This window comes from Melopsittacus undulatus, chromosome 8 (assembly GCF_012275295.1).
Source record: "Melopsittacus undulatus isolate bMelUnd1 chromosome 8, bMelUnd1.mat.Z, whole genome shotgun sequence".
Taxonomy (NCBI): Eukaryota; Metazoa; Chordata; class Aves; order Psittaciformes; family Psittaculidae; genus Melopsittacus; species Melopsittacus undulatus.
In genome coordinates, this window is record NC_047534.1 from 46294351 (window position 1) to 46312427 (window position 18077).

At 43.2% G+C, this 18077-nt stretch overlaps 1 protein-coding gene across 6 annotated transcripts in view; it reads left to right on the plus strand.

The window, feature by feature from the left end:
* RBMS1 (RNA binding motif single stranded interacting protein 1) overlaps positions 1–18077 on the plus strand; it is a 150730-nt gene that overhangs the window by 49858 nt on the left and 82795 nt on the right. For 2 of the 6 annotated variants that reach the window (XM_031052089.2, XM_031052090.2), the window contains exon 1: positions 4070–4262. The exons of 3 other annotated variants lie outside the window; for them this stretch is intronic. In XM_031052089.2, the coding sequence (XP_030907949.1) occupies positions 4200–4262 (63 nt within the window). In that variant the 5' untranslated portion in view covers positions 4070–4199. Of the gene's footprint in view, positions 1–4069; positions 4263–4820; positions 4879–18077 lie in introns of those variants that run through there. One more of the 6 variants, XM_031052091.2, reaches the window with a different exon arrangement.

Genomic DNA, 18077 nt, shown 5'->3' on the forward strand with positions numbered 1-18077 from the left:
GTATTTTTGCATTGTTGTAGTTCAGCCTACTCTGGTTAGTATCTTTCCACGTATGACTGGGTGTGATGGGAGGTTGGATCCTCAGGGAACTGAGCATTGTGGTTGAAGCATTGTGGTTGAAAGTGTATAAGTCTTTTAGGTCCCGTTGAGGTACGGAAATGAGATGCCCACAATCACTCCTCCCCTAGTGGGTCTTCAGGAGGCCCTGAAGTGGCCAGGAGAGCAGGACTGATGATGAAATTCAGGAGGTCCAGTCTGGACTCACAGGGTTTTACAGTGGAGTGAAAGCTTCCCTTTTAAAGCAGATCCTGGGACCATCTGTCCTACAGAGGCTCTGAATGCCCTGAGGGAAAATAGCTTCTTTGGTTGAATTTTGAGATAAATAAAGGAAGCCATGGATTTGATTTAAAACAGAAATGGTGAAGTAGCAGCTTAAATGAGTAGAACTGTTTTTAAAATAATGGCTTAGTTTTGCCCATCTACTACTTGTTAAGATTGATAAACATTACTGGAAAGATTCTTGAGGGCTTCTGGTTGTTTCCAGGTTTTCAAGAGAAATCTTTCTTTCTGTATTTATGCAGTCTTTCTGCAAACCTAGATTTCTGAGCTATACTCAAAAAACCCTCCAAACAAAACAGAACATGCAGTTACACCATTGTAGCTCCAGAATGCACCAGATCTGCCCAGAAGGTTTTCCTTGTTCTGAATAAGCAACTCTGGGTAATTTAAAGAACCTCTGAACATAATTTATGCAGACACTAAGATTTTCTTGGACCCTATGGTCACATTTTCACTCAGGATCAAAATGAATTGCTCATTTTAACTGTAAGCAGCAAGATACCTGGCTATCTGCAAGTCTGTTCACAGCTGTAGTACACAGTTAAAAACAAAGTTACTGAAAAGATGATTTAAATTATCACATCTGAATATGTTTTATAGATAGGTGTCTTAGGTTTGGAATTACTACCTGAGTAAGACTGAGATTGATCTTTGCAAACAAGGCATGCTTCTTGCATCCCAGAAAATATGTATGGGAACTGTTATTGGTATCTTGAACTGAGATATCACTGTACATGTACTAAAAAGTCCAGGGACTTATCTCAAGCCTTATCAACTTAATCTCAAATACAGGGTTTTACACAGAAATAATTTTGTCTCTGTTCCGGAGTCAAGAACAAAGCAGCTTTTTTGTATGAGCATAAGTTCATGTTGGAAGGGACCTCAGGGAATCTCCAGTCCGACTTCCAGCCCAAAACAGCATCAGCAAAGAGATCAGGTCAGGTTGCTTAGGGCAGTATGCAGTCTTGAAAATGTCTGCGGATGGAGAACTGCACAGCCTCTCTGGGCAATGCCTGGCTGTCCTTATGTCCAGTCAGGAACTCTCATTTCAGTTTAAGTCTGCTGTCCCGATCCCTCCAGCCACGCTGCTGTAAGGAGTCTGGCTCTGTATTCTTGGTAACCTTGTCATAGCTGTTGGAAGGCAGCTATTTCCCCATTTGAGACAAAAATGGAGATAGATTACTCAAGCCTTTTTAAAAGAACAGAAAATTTTGGTAAGTAGGTTAACACTTAGAATAAGACATCAAGGTTTTCTTTCCAGAAAATTGTGTAATGTGTTTTTCCTTAATAACAATAAACAAGCAGATATCATTTGATTGTGGTCTGGTAGATGTTTACAGGTTTATATTTGTTGCTGTATGTTTTCCTAATATGTTAGGAGAGAATGTAACAGTAGCGGAGGGAAATGTGTCATGGGAAGCTCTAGGACATGTGGCAGCAGAGAGGGCAAAATGGCAGCGTTTTAGATACTGCTTTGGAATACTCTTGAGTGCCTTCCCTGGTATGACAGTGACTGAGAATAGGTCCAATCGAGCATATAGTGTTTACATCCCTCCAGCCTCTTCCCTGGGGGATGGGGCAGGAAAAGGAGAGGGAAGGAAGAAAGGGATGATTGATGGGTTTTGAAAAGCTTTTCCCTGCAAGGGAAAGGTGTGGTCACTATGCATCTCCAGCTAACAAAGCCCTCCTGTAGGTGTAGCAGACCTAAGCTTTGTCACCCCTTTGGTGACCGGAACACTGCCCAGAAAAAGATTGTTGCTAATTTCCGTTTGGGAATACAGATTTGAGTAGGAGAAGTAGCCTGTCACCATTACAGTTTATACTGCTTTAAGACAGTGTTTCACCACTGAATCCAATTGTGTCATCTGTGACCATGGGGCTATAATAAGTAAGACCGGAGCACAGATCGCCTACTGTATGTAGTACATCTCAGGAAGGCATGAGCACACAGCTACATTTCTGTCAAATTAAGCCACAGGTACGTGAACATATTAAGCCAATATAATCTGATACTGCTGCCAAAATGAGCAGTCTTATCCACCCTCTCGCCCCTGCCTATTTTTGCTCTCATGATACCTCCTTCATTACGCTGGCACAAGCAGTAGCACAGGCACACAAAGGAAATGATCTGGAAGAAAACTAACCTGATCAGAGAGAGAAAATAGTAAAAAATGGTTCACCCACAATCAGATACTGAACAGTTGCTTTTTTTCTGCAGTGATACCAACTGATGTTGTAAAGCAAGTATGAGGCTACAGCCTTAACCAGGCTAGGTAATGTGAATTTATCCTAGCTTTAAGCTTCTGTGCTACCTTTATGCCAGCAGTGGGAATAAAAATGGCCCGTGCTTCAACACAAAGTTAGTGTAGTACAGATGGATGGTAACTGATCTGGCATAAAGTCTGCTGGTACAAACTTACCCCATCAAACCCTTTTCGGTGGGAGTGACCACCATGTGGCTGCAGTGCTTTTCATGCAGTACTAGCAGCACTTAAACTTGTGTTACCAAATGAAGGCCAAACTGAATGAGATCCACTTGAGGACTTCAAAGAGGAAAAAAAAAAAGGAAAGTTATGCAGAATATGTTCTGCCAATTGACAGTGCTTTCTTAGTGTCAGTTCCACTCAGATGGGCTCTGACCTGGGGCGGCAATATATTAAGATACCAAAATACTCGGTGATTATTTCTAGGGAATTGAGTAGCTGAGGATTATGGTTTTCGTAGATGTCAGTGTTGTGAGATGGCTGTGTTACTTGGACTTTCAGTAATGAACTATCTGGCAACTTTTTGTTTCTCTCCAGCTGTTTCCCACTGTCATGTTTGTGTATTTGAGATTGGGGCTACAATATTAGCAGACAGAGGAAGAGAAACCAAAAGGTGCCTGTTGATGCATGTCCATACCAGAAGGTTTTCTGCAGTGTCACCAATCAGAAACTCAGGGGCTTGACAGAGCTGTAACTCTGGACTTTGTAAAAACTAGATTACCAGCATCACTAGGTAATGTAAATGTAATAATGTAAACAATGCAGAGCAGTAGTGCCTGAACCTCCTTTTCTCCATGTGCCCCACTCTTGTTGCCTCAGAACATTTCCTAGGCCCAGATTTTGCGAGGAAAGCCAGATTTCCCCCGTGCTTCCCAGAAAGCGCCTTGAGGCGCTGAAGAGGGCGTTCCTCCCCCTCTCCCCATCTCTCAGTTGCGGAGTTGAGCCCCACGCTATGTGCTGCGCTCTGTGGGGCTCTGCAGGGTGTTACACAGCACCCGGGCACTTGCGGGATGTCCGGACTTCTCTCGGGGCCGGCAGGACGCACCCCGCGGGGGTATGCGCGGCACGCGCATTCCTCCGCGGGGCCGTAGCCTCCCCCCCCCCCCACCCTCCGGTTAGGCGCAACCATTGCGCTCTGCGGGGGTGTCCGCCGCCCCGCGCCTCCCCTGGCTCTGCTCCTCCCCTGGTCCCGCGCCCAGCTCCGCACCGCCCCGCGGATCAGGGGGGCGGGGCGCGGACGCTGTGCCCACTCCCCGCTGCGGCTCGGCGGGTGTTCGTTTTGTCCCTCCCTCTTCTCTTTCTTTCCCTCCCTGTTTCTGGGTGGTGGTTGAGGCCGGCGGGAGGTGGGGTTGGTTGGGCCGGGCCGGGGAAGCCGGCGGCGGTCAATGAGAGCCCGTTGATGGCAGCCGGGGCTGCTGCGGCGGGGTAGGGTCGGTGCGGAGTGGGGCGGGGCGGGGGGCCGGAGGGAACCGAAGAAGCGCAACCGGCGGACAAGGCACGGAGGCGGGGAGAGCCCTGCAGCCCCGCCGCGCCGCAGTCCGGCGGCCGCCAAAGTTGCTCCCCATCTCGAGGGGGAGCCGGGAATCAGGCGGGGCGATGATCTTCCCCAGCAGCAACAGCAGCGCGGCGGGCAGCAGCCGGACCACGTATCGGAAGCAGGTAAAAGCCAGGGGAGGAAGGGGGGTTGTGGCTTCCCCACCCCAGTTTACACCCCACACCCTCTCCCGAGGTGCTGGGGGAGGAGTGGGGAGAGGGGTGGCGACTCGCCTGAGTTGCAGCCTGTGTGTTGTTCGAGCGCTGGGATGTGCAAAAAGAAACTACTTTCCCTTCGCGTCTCCCTTCCCCTTATCCCCCCGCTCCGAAAAGCTGCGCCGTGACCTTGCCGAGTGCCCGGGCAGCCGGCGCCGGGTGACCTTACCGGGCGGCGGGGCTCGGCTCGGTTCGGTGCTGTACGTGCAGCCGCCGAGGCCCGCGCGGCTGCCGGCTCTGCCGAGCTCGGCAACAAGTTAAAAAGGATCCGATGTTGCAACACGGGCCGCGAAGCGAAACTTGGGGCTGGATGTTCTTTGCTCGGCGTGAGATGAGCGGCAGGACGGCGGCGCGCTTTCTTTCGAGCAGCTCTCCACAAATCCTCCACCGCGCCTCGGACTTACCCTTTTCCCTCCCTAACCCCCCCTCGAAGTGCACAAGGGAAATCCTGTGTGACATTGTATAGGTAGACAGATCGCTCCGATAAACTCGGAGCACTCGCATCTGTGGAGCAGTGCTGGAAGAGGTATTTCTTTGTTTGTTTGTTTATTCTCTGGAAATAAACTAGTTGAAATAGCTGCGGCACAGCCTTGCCGGGCCGTTGTCTCCTAAGATGCACTTTTTACTTTTTCTGCCCCTCAAAACGTTGGCATTAAGGTTACATTATTTACCACAAAGCGTGTTATTATTGAGTATTTGACTGAAAAAAAATACTGTGACTTTTTAAGCTCCTCAGAAAGCGGGCTGTGTGTTTGTGTGCCAGAGGGTAAATGGAGTAGAGGTCACTAACAAGCTCCCGGCTCGACAAAAATCCTGTGGCAGGCTTCTTCCCAGGTGAGGCAAAATCCTCCTGCGTCTGCTGCTCTTCCCAGCTGGAAGACGGAATTGGACGGGTTCGATTCACAGCGCTTGGAGAGCTCTGTCCAGTTTTGCTAGGGGTCAGAATTCATGAAGGGCAGAAGTAGCAGATGGGCTGCCAAGCAGTGAAAGGTGTCATGGAAATAATGGAATATTCGAAATGTTAAAACCCTCTCGGTGCGTTGCTGGGCTTGGCGTGTGATCTGCGGGGCCGACTTGCGCCACACTGTGAGACTCGTTTTCTTGAAGCTTAAACACAAAATAGCCATTTCCTTTCTCGTCCTCCCCCATTTTACAGCAGTATCTTCCCGACAGGAATCTCTGGTGTGTTATCTCCGCAACACCCTGCAGATGCTGCCCGGCAGCGCGCAGAGTTATCTCTGCATCTTCTCCTCGCCGTATTCAAGTCCGTGCGTAATAAAATGCTCATTGTGTGCGCGGGCTCGGGTTTAGTAACTGCCCCTTGTCCGCCAACGGTGATGATCTTGTCTGGGGCTCCTGCGCACTTTGCAAATGAAGCCAGTGAAGGAGATGCTATTTTCTCACCCTACCTGAAGGGACCATGAATTAAGGAATGCTCTGTGGGGCTGCTGTGCCCGCGGGTGGGCTGGGGAGGGGCGGGGGGCAGCGGCTGTGCCTTCGAGAGGCAGGGAAGGAGCTCCTTCGCCGGCTGGTCTGGAGCAGGCTGATAAGATGCTCTCCTTTTCACAGTGCACTTCTTAGATTCAAAGAGCTAAAAGGGCCGACTGAATCAGAAAAACAAACAGACCCTTTTTCCCCAATAGGCAGTGAAAGAAATGAATGCGGGGGTATTATGTGGACTTAAGACCCTGGGTACCAAAGGTTCCTTTTGTTAGTGTGTAACTATTCTTCACTCAAACACTTCCTACATAAGGAGCCAGGGCCTGCCCTTTCTCCGTTTAAGTCCATGGAAAACTCCTATTAACTTCATTCATGTAGACTAAGGTCGTTTAAAGATTGACTTTCTGATCTCCCTTTCACTTGGGCTTCACCTGCAGGGGTGTGCTGATGTCAAACAATGCTGAAGAGTGTTAGAAGCCTAATTTTTCAGCTCTTGATAATTAAGAGTTGTCCATATTAAGTCTCTCCATGCTCTTTGTAACCCATATTCAGACAACTGAATTACAATTGTGTTTTAGTCAGAGACACTCGGTGCTGTTAGTGTAGGAAAAGTTGTCTACCATTGTCTCTTAAAAGAGAAACTATATTTTGAGTGCTAACAGCATGTAGTATATGAAGCTAGAAAAAAAAACCCCAAACCCCACCCCCTTAAAATGAAAATCTTTTGAGTAGCTTATGTGTCTCTATTGTAACATATATGATATAGAATAGCATAAGTGCATTTCAGTTTTAGTATTGTCCTGTTTAATTTTTAAGAGTCTAGGACAGATTCAGGTGAAAAGATGGGTGATTTATTGGTAAAAGGCAAGGTGATATTCTCTTGACTTATTGTTAAGGCACTGTAATGTAAAGTGAAATTATATTTGCATTTAAAACATTGTCAAAATACCTGTTAGCTAAAGTAGGTCTAGAGCTTTACCCATGCTTTATTTTTTCTTACAGTGTTAGGCTTGTTACCTGCTCTGTCTTATTTCAGTGTGTAACTCAAGGATGTAGGAGCCAGTTGACATTGTCAGTTTCAGGTCAGATTCAATTGGGTGCTGCCTAATCTTTTTCTTTCTATTGGTAGTTGTAAGAATACTGAAATATGGTCTCTGAAGTTGTATTTTCAAGCAATTTACTGTGTAACGGGCAGAGTGGCATATTAAAAATACTCCTACCAGCCTTAAAAGTTAGATATTGCTTAAATGAGTGGCAACTCATCACAGAATTGGCTTGAAATGCATATTCAGGTCTAGTTAAAGAATGAAAGCTGTACAGTAGCTGCAGTAATAACCTATCACAATGCTTGTGGCCATGCATCCTATCTTAAAAAGGCAGGTGTAAGCTAATATTTTTACTAACAAGGTTACTCGAGCTATGCAAAGAATGCAGATGTGTGCATCCGTAATGCAAAGGAAACAAAATGACATACAATATCCTGCTTAATACAGGTTTTCTTAGCTCTCAGTTTGTGTGTGCTGAGAACAAGATGATTCTCAGTCCCTCCTCCCACTTTTGGTATTCTCATGCAAATTGGGAGGCACTCCTCCGAAGTAAATATTTCTACACTCTGTAAAATTATCGTAAATGGAAAATTAGGCTTTCTCCTGCCATCTGCTCCTCGAATCTACAGCGCTAGTGCAGCTATTTGATTAGGGATTTTAAATGGCTTTGTTGCAGGGATGTGTCTGCTCTCGGGTTTCTTGAGAGGAAGCCAGAAGCAGCTCTAGAGACTGGGGATGGAGGCAAGCGTGGGGTCCTACCTACCCCAGCCTGGGTGCTCAGGAAGCCCGGCGTGTCTGTGCCTTTTAACAGCTCTACCCAGTAACAGTGGTTCATGTTAAGTTTTGATGAGTGTAATGTTTATCTTGCCAGTGTAAGGAGATTTACATAATTTGCTGCTTTTGAGCAGATTAACTGGGTGTAGCTGCACGTGAGGAATTTAACACTGATTTGGTGTTTGGCCTGTGTAAAAGGCTGTACAAAGCTTTTAATTAATCTGTTCATGCAGCTCTGTTATCATCAAGTGCTGTGTCACAGGTTGGGTTTTGTTAAAAGTTCAAGATCAGGGTAGGTTTCTAATGATTGTTAAGAAAGCTTTTTTTTTTTTCGCCAATCTTAAACTAAAATGTAGATTAGTTTTTCACTCTTTCCATCTATAGGTTTAACATATCAAGAAGCTACACCTGTAATCCTACTTTATTATTGCTCAGTTGGTGCTGCGTGTGATGTCTGTATGTGTGTGAGAAGGAACCTCGTTAAACTTGCAAGACCTGGGCATGGTGATGTTCATAACTCAAACCATGCAGCTCCACAGAGCAGTCTGTGACCAGACTCATATGACATTATACCACTTCTGTGTATAGATGGTGCTGTGGCAGGAGGCTGAGGAGCCTAAGACTGAAGAGATAGGTATCTTTGGTTACCTAAATAAATGGGCTTAGTTTATCTCAGTTCCTTTCTTTAAGAACTACAAGAACTATATCACTTTATATCATTATCTTGTGCTGACAGAGTAGGTTTGCCTTTACTCTGCATACTATGTTGGAAGGTCTGCCTGTATTTAACAAATCTTTTACATTAAGTACTGGCTATTTTAATATTTTTAAGTGCATCTATCAGATTGTGATGTTCTCCTTTATTCTCAGGGGAGCAAAAGTGCTCAGTCAGTGGATTTCTATACTTGTAACACAAAGGTGAATGAAAGAAATAAAAGGAAGCATCTTATCTTGTCAGGCATGATGTTACAGATTATGAAAAGTGATATGATTGTCTTATCTGTGTTTAGCAATGTGAACTTTTTGTTTAGTATTTTTAACAGGGTGAACAATATATTTTTATCTCTTTTTAAGTGTTAGAGTATGTATCTTTGCCATGAAGCTTCACATGGAAGGGAGAATAAAAGTCTGTGTCTTGAACATCTGCTGTTTTGTTTTGGCTTCATCTTTTTTTCCTGAAACTTCCAACTGTTAAAAAAAAATTGCTTGAGTTAACACATTTCAGAAGGGTTAGATCCTTTAAACTAGGATTATTGGCAGGGAGGGGAGAGGAAGGAAGGAAGGGAGGGGAAAATCCTTTCCTGAGAGCTTGAGATGGCTCCTAACACATCTGCACAGTGCTGCAACCAAGTAAAAATAATAGTTGTTTGACATGATAGCTGTTTTGGCCTATTTTTTCCCCCCATTTCTAAAGTCTTCCATTAAAATTGATCTTTGCTTATTGCATGAGATTGTGTATAACAAAGGAAGTCAGTGGAGAATAGGAACCTTTTTTACTGTCTTTCCCTCACGCCTCTGTTTCCAGCTCCCTATGAATGTTTTTTCTGTTTCCAGCATCATACAAATGTTTTTCTCTGTTTCTACCTCAGATTATTTAAAAAATAGCTTACTTAAGGGAGAGTGTGAAGGCTTGTGAGGCTGTAGTCCTAATGAAAATCTGCATGGAGGTGTTTTGATCTTGGATGAAGTGTGTTGGTCAGAAGTTTTCCAGAGAGCCAAGAGAACCTCTGCTCTCAGAAACCTTGTTGAAGTAATTGTTGGTTATTTTGCATACAGTTCAGAATTGCAGTGTACTGTGGTAATTATAACAGCCCTGCAGAAGCCACTGTATTTGCAGCTTCCTGAACCAACAGGAAGGGGAAGGGATAAGTTACAAATAGAGGAGAAATGTGGAGGGGGGAACCATGGGTTAGATAAGCATGAGCCTTCTAACTTAAGAAACATATGCACAACAGAAAAATCATGTGGTTTAGGGGCTGGTTACTGTGATTAGCATAGGTTTAGCCCTGTTTTACTCAAAAGACTGCAGTTGAAGCAGTGTAGCTGCAGCTGTGGATTTATGCATAAAGTAATTTTTAGTGGTAGTTGAAGGAATAGAATCCTGGGGAGGGATCACTTCAAACAGATTCAGGATGAACTAGGTTCATGATAGTTTGAGTTAGTTTATTTGTAGTAGTTTAAACGTAGTAAAATGTATTGCAGTTTATGTAGATTGATTTTTAACAATAACTTTGTACCAGTTTTAAGGCCTAACCCTGTGCAGTTAAGATGCACTGCCTTAAAAATACCTAGCAAATGTTTTGAAGCGTTGTAAGCTCTTGAAAACAGCAGTACAGTTACAACACTTCAAAAGAGTCCTTTTCTGAATTTATGATGTAGTATTAAGATATATCAGCTCCATGGTATGTTGCGAAATAAAAGCTGATAATTACAGATATGTATAAATATGAGTATAAAACATAATACCTTATTTGTTCATTTCTTCTCATAAAAGCAGTGTTGTTCCCTTAGCCATAATAGTTTAGGAAATCACTGATGCGTGTCTTTATTTGTTTAAAGTATTCTGCTTTAGAAAAATGGTATGTCAAATAAAGTAGGTGTTTTGATTTTACTTACTTGTTTGGTAGAACTGTAGAACTTTGAGGCTGCTGTGGAAACAAATAACACATTGTTCTGGAGAGCCTCATTTGGGCTTAATTTTCCTTAGTTCCTTGGTTGAAGAACAGCAGAAACAGCAGGGCAAGGTGAACATCAGGCTTAGTCTAGCTTGACATTTACCTGCTTGTGAAATGAAATGCTTCTTTAGAGTAACTAAATATATGTAATTTGTAATTTTATAATGGATTGTTTCTTACTGGCAATAGCACTTTCACACCTTATTCTAACCTTTTTTTTTTGTTTCTCCACTTAGACAAGAAGGGGATTTATTTCTTTTCTTACCTTCCATTGTTTTCTGTTCTTTTATGTCTGAATCTCCTACACCATATGGTGCTTTGCTTCAAGAGAGTGGAAACATGACTCCTTAGGTTAACTGCAGCTCATATATTCTGTCATCTGGGTACTACAGCATAACAATGTTAGAATTCAGTACTTTAGGATATTCTGAGGTATGTGTGTGTGGCACTTCCATTTTTAGTGTGCTCAGGGAGTGAAATCTAGGATTCAGGTGTGAGTTTGGGTGAGTGTTACAGGGAGCTTTTCTCAGAATTGTTAGTCACTGCAGGCCAACTCTTTCATGCCTGAGGTGTTAGCAGCTCCCAGGAAGGCTGCTGCAGCTTACTGGAGAGGAGTATCCAGTTACCTTTGACAATCTGAAGCAATGTTTGTAGATGTCTGAATTCTCCTGAGGTGATTTAGAATCCTGGTTTAGGATATGTCTGACTCACAGGAGCATTATCGGGCTGTGCTCATACCTGACAATCTGCAACAATTGGAAACCACTCATAACACCAGACAGGCAAGGGTAGAATCGAATCCAGATTCTTGTTTACAAATCCACAAACAAAAGTAGACATTTTTTAAAACTGAGGGATGAAGGGAGGGGAGAACCAAAAACCACCCAAACAAAAAAACCCCAAACCAAAGCAGTGCTGCAGGAGCTGAAAGTTTCCTTTAACTTGTGTGTAACCCTGTGACAGATGATCTCCAGTCTTCCCAGGGAGACTGGTTATTGTGCAACCCTGTTGCCTCAGGTTTTCTTCAGAGAAGAGACTGAAGGCTCTGTATTTACTTTTATACTTAACCCATTTGGAGGGTAAGGGGTAGAGGTTTCCTTTTGTATTTTTGAAGTCAGTGATGCCTTTTTTCATTTCACCTTCTTTCATCGGATCATAGCTTTTTTCTGCTTTGAATGTAGTAGTGTCTCTTGGGCATCACCAGATGTGATCCTGCCTGCCCAGGTGTTGGAGTGCTCTTCAGTTAAGCACTAAAGAGGTGGTTGGTGAGTTGCAAAGGGTTTTGCATGCTAGGATGGATGAATTTCAAGTCTGGTGGTGGTTTATCTTTCTCTTCTACCTGTATGTGTAATTTGTTAACAGTGCTTTGAAGAGCTGTGCAACAGACTTTTCTCTGGGCTATTACTGGGGTGGGGGAGATCCTGTTATTCTTACTGCTGTGACAGACTGTATAGCCTGTGTGCCCATCTTTCTGGATGGCAATGGTGACCCATTGTGAACCATTTGTATTGCTACTTGCATGTGTTTTTCTGGCTTAGCATAGCTATTCACTTGACTAAGGTTTTAAATAACCGAATATGACATGAAACTCTTTGAAGTATATAGTGTAGAAGTAATGTACAGTACAAACTTGTGTTAAGTTGGCCCACTGCAGCTGTGGTATGGGAGGGGATGGGTAGAGCAGGTGTGCCATGCATGTTTGAATGCATCGCATGGCCAGGATCATGCCTCCTGCAAGCCCAGGGAGGCAGCACCCATGCCAGATAAACCTGATCTTCTTGAGAGCTGGGCACACAGTTCCACCGATTTCTGTCCAGTATGAAAGCAAGCACCAGCAGGAGGAGATCCTTTGAAGTGTTCAGTGGTCTGTCTTCCAGATGAGTTCAAGGAGAGTTCTGAAAAATGTGGGTGTGATTCTTACTTATGCCAGTGCATATTTACGTACCTACTGGTGCCACTGCTGGTGGTGAGACTACTGACATGAGTAAGTGCTTATTGAGAGGAGGACAAGAAGACTTGAATTTCCCTGATGAGAAACCTGAGATGATTAGTTGGTGTATCCTAGGGCTGGAATTAGACTGACATTCAGCAAAATCAAATGGTATTTAGATTGCTTTAATACTTCATCTAATTTGCTTGGCTTAAGATCATCATTATGACAGTACTTGTGCTTGTTTAAAAATACTTTGCATAATTTGGGAAAAAAACATTACTTAGTAGCTGAGCAGTTGTATTTGATACGTAACCTTTGTAGCATGGGCGGTTTTTGGCTTTTCTTCAGCATTCCAGGAGATGTGGCTCTGAATGTTACTTCAGCAGAAATGCTTACCAAAACTGGATTTGTGAAAAAGCATCTCTGCAGTGTCTAGCTGAAACAAAAAGATAAATAATTCTTCTTTTATTGTCTCAGCATTAGTGCTTCCACTGCACACATATATACGTGTAAATATTCCAGAATTAAGGATAACTTTTGAAAGGAGAAAACCAGAAGTATACTGCAGTACTGAGGAGCTGTAGGATATGTTTGAAAACTTGAGTAATTTTTATGAAAAGTAATACTAAGATGTAATTCACCATGTAGAATTCAGTTGGTTAAAGGTGCTAGTGAAATTTAGGGTGCACTATGGCACCAGCAGAAGAATGCAGTGGCTTTTCTTTTTTCTGAAATGCCCTAGGAGCTGTCTTCATTTGCAGTTACAATATTTCGTGATCCTATGTATGTTAATGCAAGATGGAAATGACTGAGGAAGTCATTAATTGTTCCAGCATTATGTTGATATTATAATTGCTATAGTGACAAAATCAGGTTAACTTTTGAACTAGATTTTGTCAGATTGCCAACAAACATACTGTTCTTAGATCTGTCAGGTGTGGAGTGTCATGGTCTCATGGAAGTCACTAGGGGCTGAAGACTGGCTTAGTCATTAGGAAAGGCGCTTTGGCTTTTGATATAACTACTCTTTACATATTCCAGTGAGTTGCTAGGAATTCCCTTCTCTGAAGCTCCTGACCATTTTGTGCTTCCTGTTTTAATGTTTCAATTGCAACTTTATTGTTGTTTTAGTATTGTTAATATATGGGTTTGTATTCCAGTATATAATATCATAGAATGAAACATCTAGTCTAGCTGTATGTTTTATTCTCCTATCAAAAGACCCATTTTTTTGGTGTGACACTTCTCTAGTGACCCTCTTTCAAAATTACTGAATCCTCAGAGCTGGTTTCCATCTCCACCTTCTTCCTCCCCTGAAATAAGTGGTGTTGAGTCATTGTCTTAGATGATACTAAAGGTCCCTGGACAGCCACACCTATAGAGTTCATTCAAGGACAGCATAGGAATTAAGAGAGTGACATGAAGTTCAAATTGTGCTGTCAGCAATATTTTGGATTATTTTAGGTAAATTGTTTAGGTTTAGCTCTTCAAAAGGTATTCGTTAATAGTTTCCTATTTCCCATAGATTTTTGCACAGGAATGTACGAATGTCTGGAAGTGGGTCAGATATTACAGCAGTCAGGATTAGATATATTATATATATACACATGTGCACACGTATAGAGATGTTATATGTTTAAGTCTGTCTTCTAAAGCTCAGGATAGATCAGACTATTCAGAATGCTAAAACTTAATGTTCAAATTCTGGCTGTCATTTACTGGGCTAGTAGTTTCTTTACTGTCTGTGAGAATCTTCATGTGAATACTATTACTGATATTTCCAGATTAATAACAGTGGCAGAGTTTGTTTTGGCAGGAAACTGGACTGGTAAAACTGTCTAAAACTCTAGTTTTATGAAAGAGTAGATTTTGTTTTGCTGGTAGCAATGGTTGTCTTTATTTCTAAGCTGAAGTTTAATGTGCAAAAAGGCAGGCTTCAACCATGAAAATGTTACTCAGAATGGGAATAACTCTGAAGTTCTGTGGCCTAGATTTTGCAGAATTTTTATCTTGATGGCTTTAGTGGTTTTGTGGCCTTACCTTTCCTACTAAATTAACTTCTTCACCCACCCCACCCCCCCCCCCCCCCCCCCCCCCCCCGGGAAGTCCTTATTCCAAGGTTTTGTTCTCTTATCTCAATTTTGAAATCCAATGAAATTGTATAAATTCCAATATTTAGTTTATTTTTTTAGGAAATGCAGTGTAGTCTTTCAAGTTCAGTTTACTACGATTGTTGTAGCAAACTAATGGTGAGTTGCAGTATTAGTGTTAAGTATCCAGTGGTTGCAGGCTGATAAAGGTAGGACTGCAACTAAGAAAAGTGGAGCTGAATGTTCTTATTAAAAAATATAAAATGGCTGCAGTGGAGGACAAACCTGAAAGCAGTTGCTAGGGACTGTAGTTGTGCAGTGAGTAGAGGCAAGTGGTTAATTTATGTCAAAATGCTAGCTGTTAGCTGGGCAGATTCTCCTTCACTGCAATGTTTTAAAGGCAATTATCAGTTCCAAGTGTACTTATCGGAAGTATTTTTCTTTATCTGTAACTTTCGAATGTGTTCAGAGGTGTGATTCCTCAGTTGAATTCTTGTACCAGGAACAAGAACATGACTAATAAAGCTATGGATGAGTTGGGATTCCTGAGTAGTGTTTTGACATGGTGTTCTTCATCTCTAGGCATAAATAGCACTAGACATGGTTCAAGTGAAATGTCCCTTCCCCTTCCAGAGATGGAGGCTCTCTAACACAGGTGCTGCAGTTGTATGTGCCAGCTGTGCTCACGTGTGCCCTGCTGACTGCATGGGCTTCTGAATTCATTGCTGACTGCTGTAAGCATTGCTGGTATCACTTCTGTGAATTTAGCTGTAACTGTTTATATGTCTGAGACTATTTGTGCTGCCAGGACCAGTTCATCTTGGCACTTGAATTCCTCATATATTTAAAATGTTGTATTAGTAGTATATCTGGAAGCTTTCCGAGGTGTTATCTAATTCTTGAATTTTTTCATTTCAGAATTAAGTGATCTGTAGCATCTATGAAAATGATTCATTGTGCAGTCAGACACTCAACCCAGCAGCTATTTGGAGTGTTGCTTTCTTTTTTAATATGAACAAAAGAATGGCATTCTGCATTTGCTAAGCATGCTGTTGCTAAACATTTGTAACTTACCTTTAGAACCTTGTTTCTGGATGAAAAAGGAATCATTAATTATTATGCACTATGATTTTTAATTTTAGAGTAAGTTGTTGCTTTTATTGTGCTGCGTGAGTTTGACACCTGAATGCTATTCTTCACCACTTAAGCCAACTTTTACTTCAGAATTAAAAATCTTAGAGTTAAAAGCAATGTGCATGAGATAAAATTGTAGTCTGCAAAGGAAAAGTTTCTCTCTTGGTTCAAACCAAATAGTGAAGTTTCAAATTAGAATGCAAAATGTGAGCAAAATTGATGGGTACTGTGGGAGTGAGTTAGAATAGCTCTTCTGATTGCATTATTCAGATATAAATTATAGATTTCAAGGAGAACAAGGAATGACAAATAATACATAAGCATAAATGTTTTCTTGGATGTGCATGCACAAGGATTTTGGGAAGGTTGTAATTTGTAAAGAGAAAATAGAATGTTTTCAGCAGTCAGAAAGTATTGGATCTAATAAGTGATAAGCATCTACCAAAACATTATCCTTTAAAGAATGAGAAAAGACTGACTGGGTATGTTTCAGATAAGGAAAATCTGACCCTAGGGCCAGAGCAACATTGCTGCATATGGTACGTGGCCAGGGTTTCACCAAAGTTTAGCAGACAGGTTTGTGCATGCTGCTTGTTGCCTTACTTGTAAGGCTTAGTTAGAGATACAGGTATTATATGTATTTGCTGCAGTAGTGTTGTTTATGAAAAAGCAAAGTTGTTTTAATTCCTGATTGTTTGACAGCCTAATGCTGTTTTGTTACCACTTTAATGAGTCAGCACCAGTGGTAAAAAACAGCACTCTGAACCATCAGTCATGTCTCTACCCTGTTCCTGTCCCTTCTTCCTTTTCACAGAATCACAGAATCCCGAGGGTTGGAAGGGACCTCAAAAGATCATCTAGTCCAACCCCCCTGCAAGAGCAGGGTAACCTAGAGTACATCACACAGGAACTTGTCCAGGCGAGCCTTGAATATCTCCAGCGTAGGAGACTCCACAACCCCCCTGGGCAACCTGTTCCAGTGCTCTGTCACTCTTACAGTAAAGTTCTTCCTGATGTTAACATGGAACCTCCTATGCTCCAGTTTACACCCATTGCCCCATGTCCTATCACTGGATATCACTGAAAAAAGCCTAGCTCCATCATCCTGACACCCACCCTTTACATATTTGTAAACACTGATGAGGTCACCCCTCAGTCTCCTCTTCTCCAAGCTAAAGAGACCCAGCTCCCTCAGCCTCTCCTCATAAGGGAGGTGTTCCACTCCCTTCATCATCTTTGTGGCTCTGCACTGGACTCTTTCAAGCAATTCCCTGTCCTTCTTGAACTGAGGGGCCCAGAACTGGATGCAATATTCCAGATGTGGACTCACCAAGGCAGAGTAGAGGGGGAGGAGAACCTCTCTTGCCCTACTAACCACACCCTTTCTAATGCACCCTAGGATGCCATTTGCCTTCTTGGCCACAAGGGCACATTGCTGGCTCATGGGCATCCTCCTATCCACCAGGACCCGCAGGTCCCTTTCCCCTTCACTACTTTCCAGCAGGTCAACCCCCAACCTGTACTGGTACATGGGGTTGTTCTTCCCCAGATGCAAGACTCTACACTTGCTCTTGTTGAATTTCATCAAGTTTCTCCCTGCCCAGCTCTCCAGCCTGTCCAGGTCTCGCTGAATGGCAACACAGCCTTCTGGTGTGTCAGCCACTCCTCCCAGTTTAGTGTCATCAGCGAACTTGCTGAGGGTACACTCAGTTCCCTCATCCAGGTCGTTGATGAAAATATTAAACAGCACTGGTCCCAGCACCGACCCCTGAGGGACTCCACTAGTCACACACCTCCAGCTAGATTCCGCGCCATTGACCACAACTCTCTGCCTTCTTCCTTTCAACCAGTTCTTGATCCACCTCACTACTTGATCGTCAAGCCCACACTTTCTTAGCTTATCTATGAGAATGCTGTGAGAGACAGTATCAAATGCCTTATTGAAATCAAGAAAAACCACATCTACTGCTCTATCATCATCCCTCCACCTAGTCACTTTCTCATAGAAGTCTATAAGGTTGGTCAAACATGACTTCCCCCTCATAAAACCATGTTGGCTGTTCTTAATAACCCCCTCATCCTTGATATGCCTAAAGATAGAGTCAAGATTAAGTTGTTCCATCACCTTTCCAGGTATGGAGGTAAGGCTGACTGGTCTATAATTACCCGGGTCCTCCTTCTTGCCTTTCTTATAGACTGGTGTGACATTTGCCATCTTCCAATCATCAGGCACCTCTCCCGTTTCCCACGATTTACCAAAGATGATGGAGAGTGGCCCAGCAATGACCTCCGCCAGCTCCCTCAGCACCCGTGGGTGCATTCCATCCGGACCCATTGATTTATAGATGTCCAGATTGCGTAGCTGATCCCTAACCCAATCCTCATCTACCAAAGCAAACTCCTCCTTTTCTCACACTTGTGGCTCTGGGGCAATCCAGATCACAGAGCTCATTGAGCTGAGACACACAGGGCAGCAGTTGCCTCCATTGCACTTTGATTTTCTTAGCCAAACTGAGGGAGAGGTTGGCTTGAAAGCTGAGCTGCCAACAGGGCCAGCAAAGTCATCTTTGTTCTTTACCAAAGCCAATTTACCAGACCAGCAGATCTAACCACCAGTGTTACAGCTTTTTGAC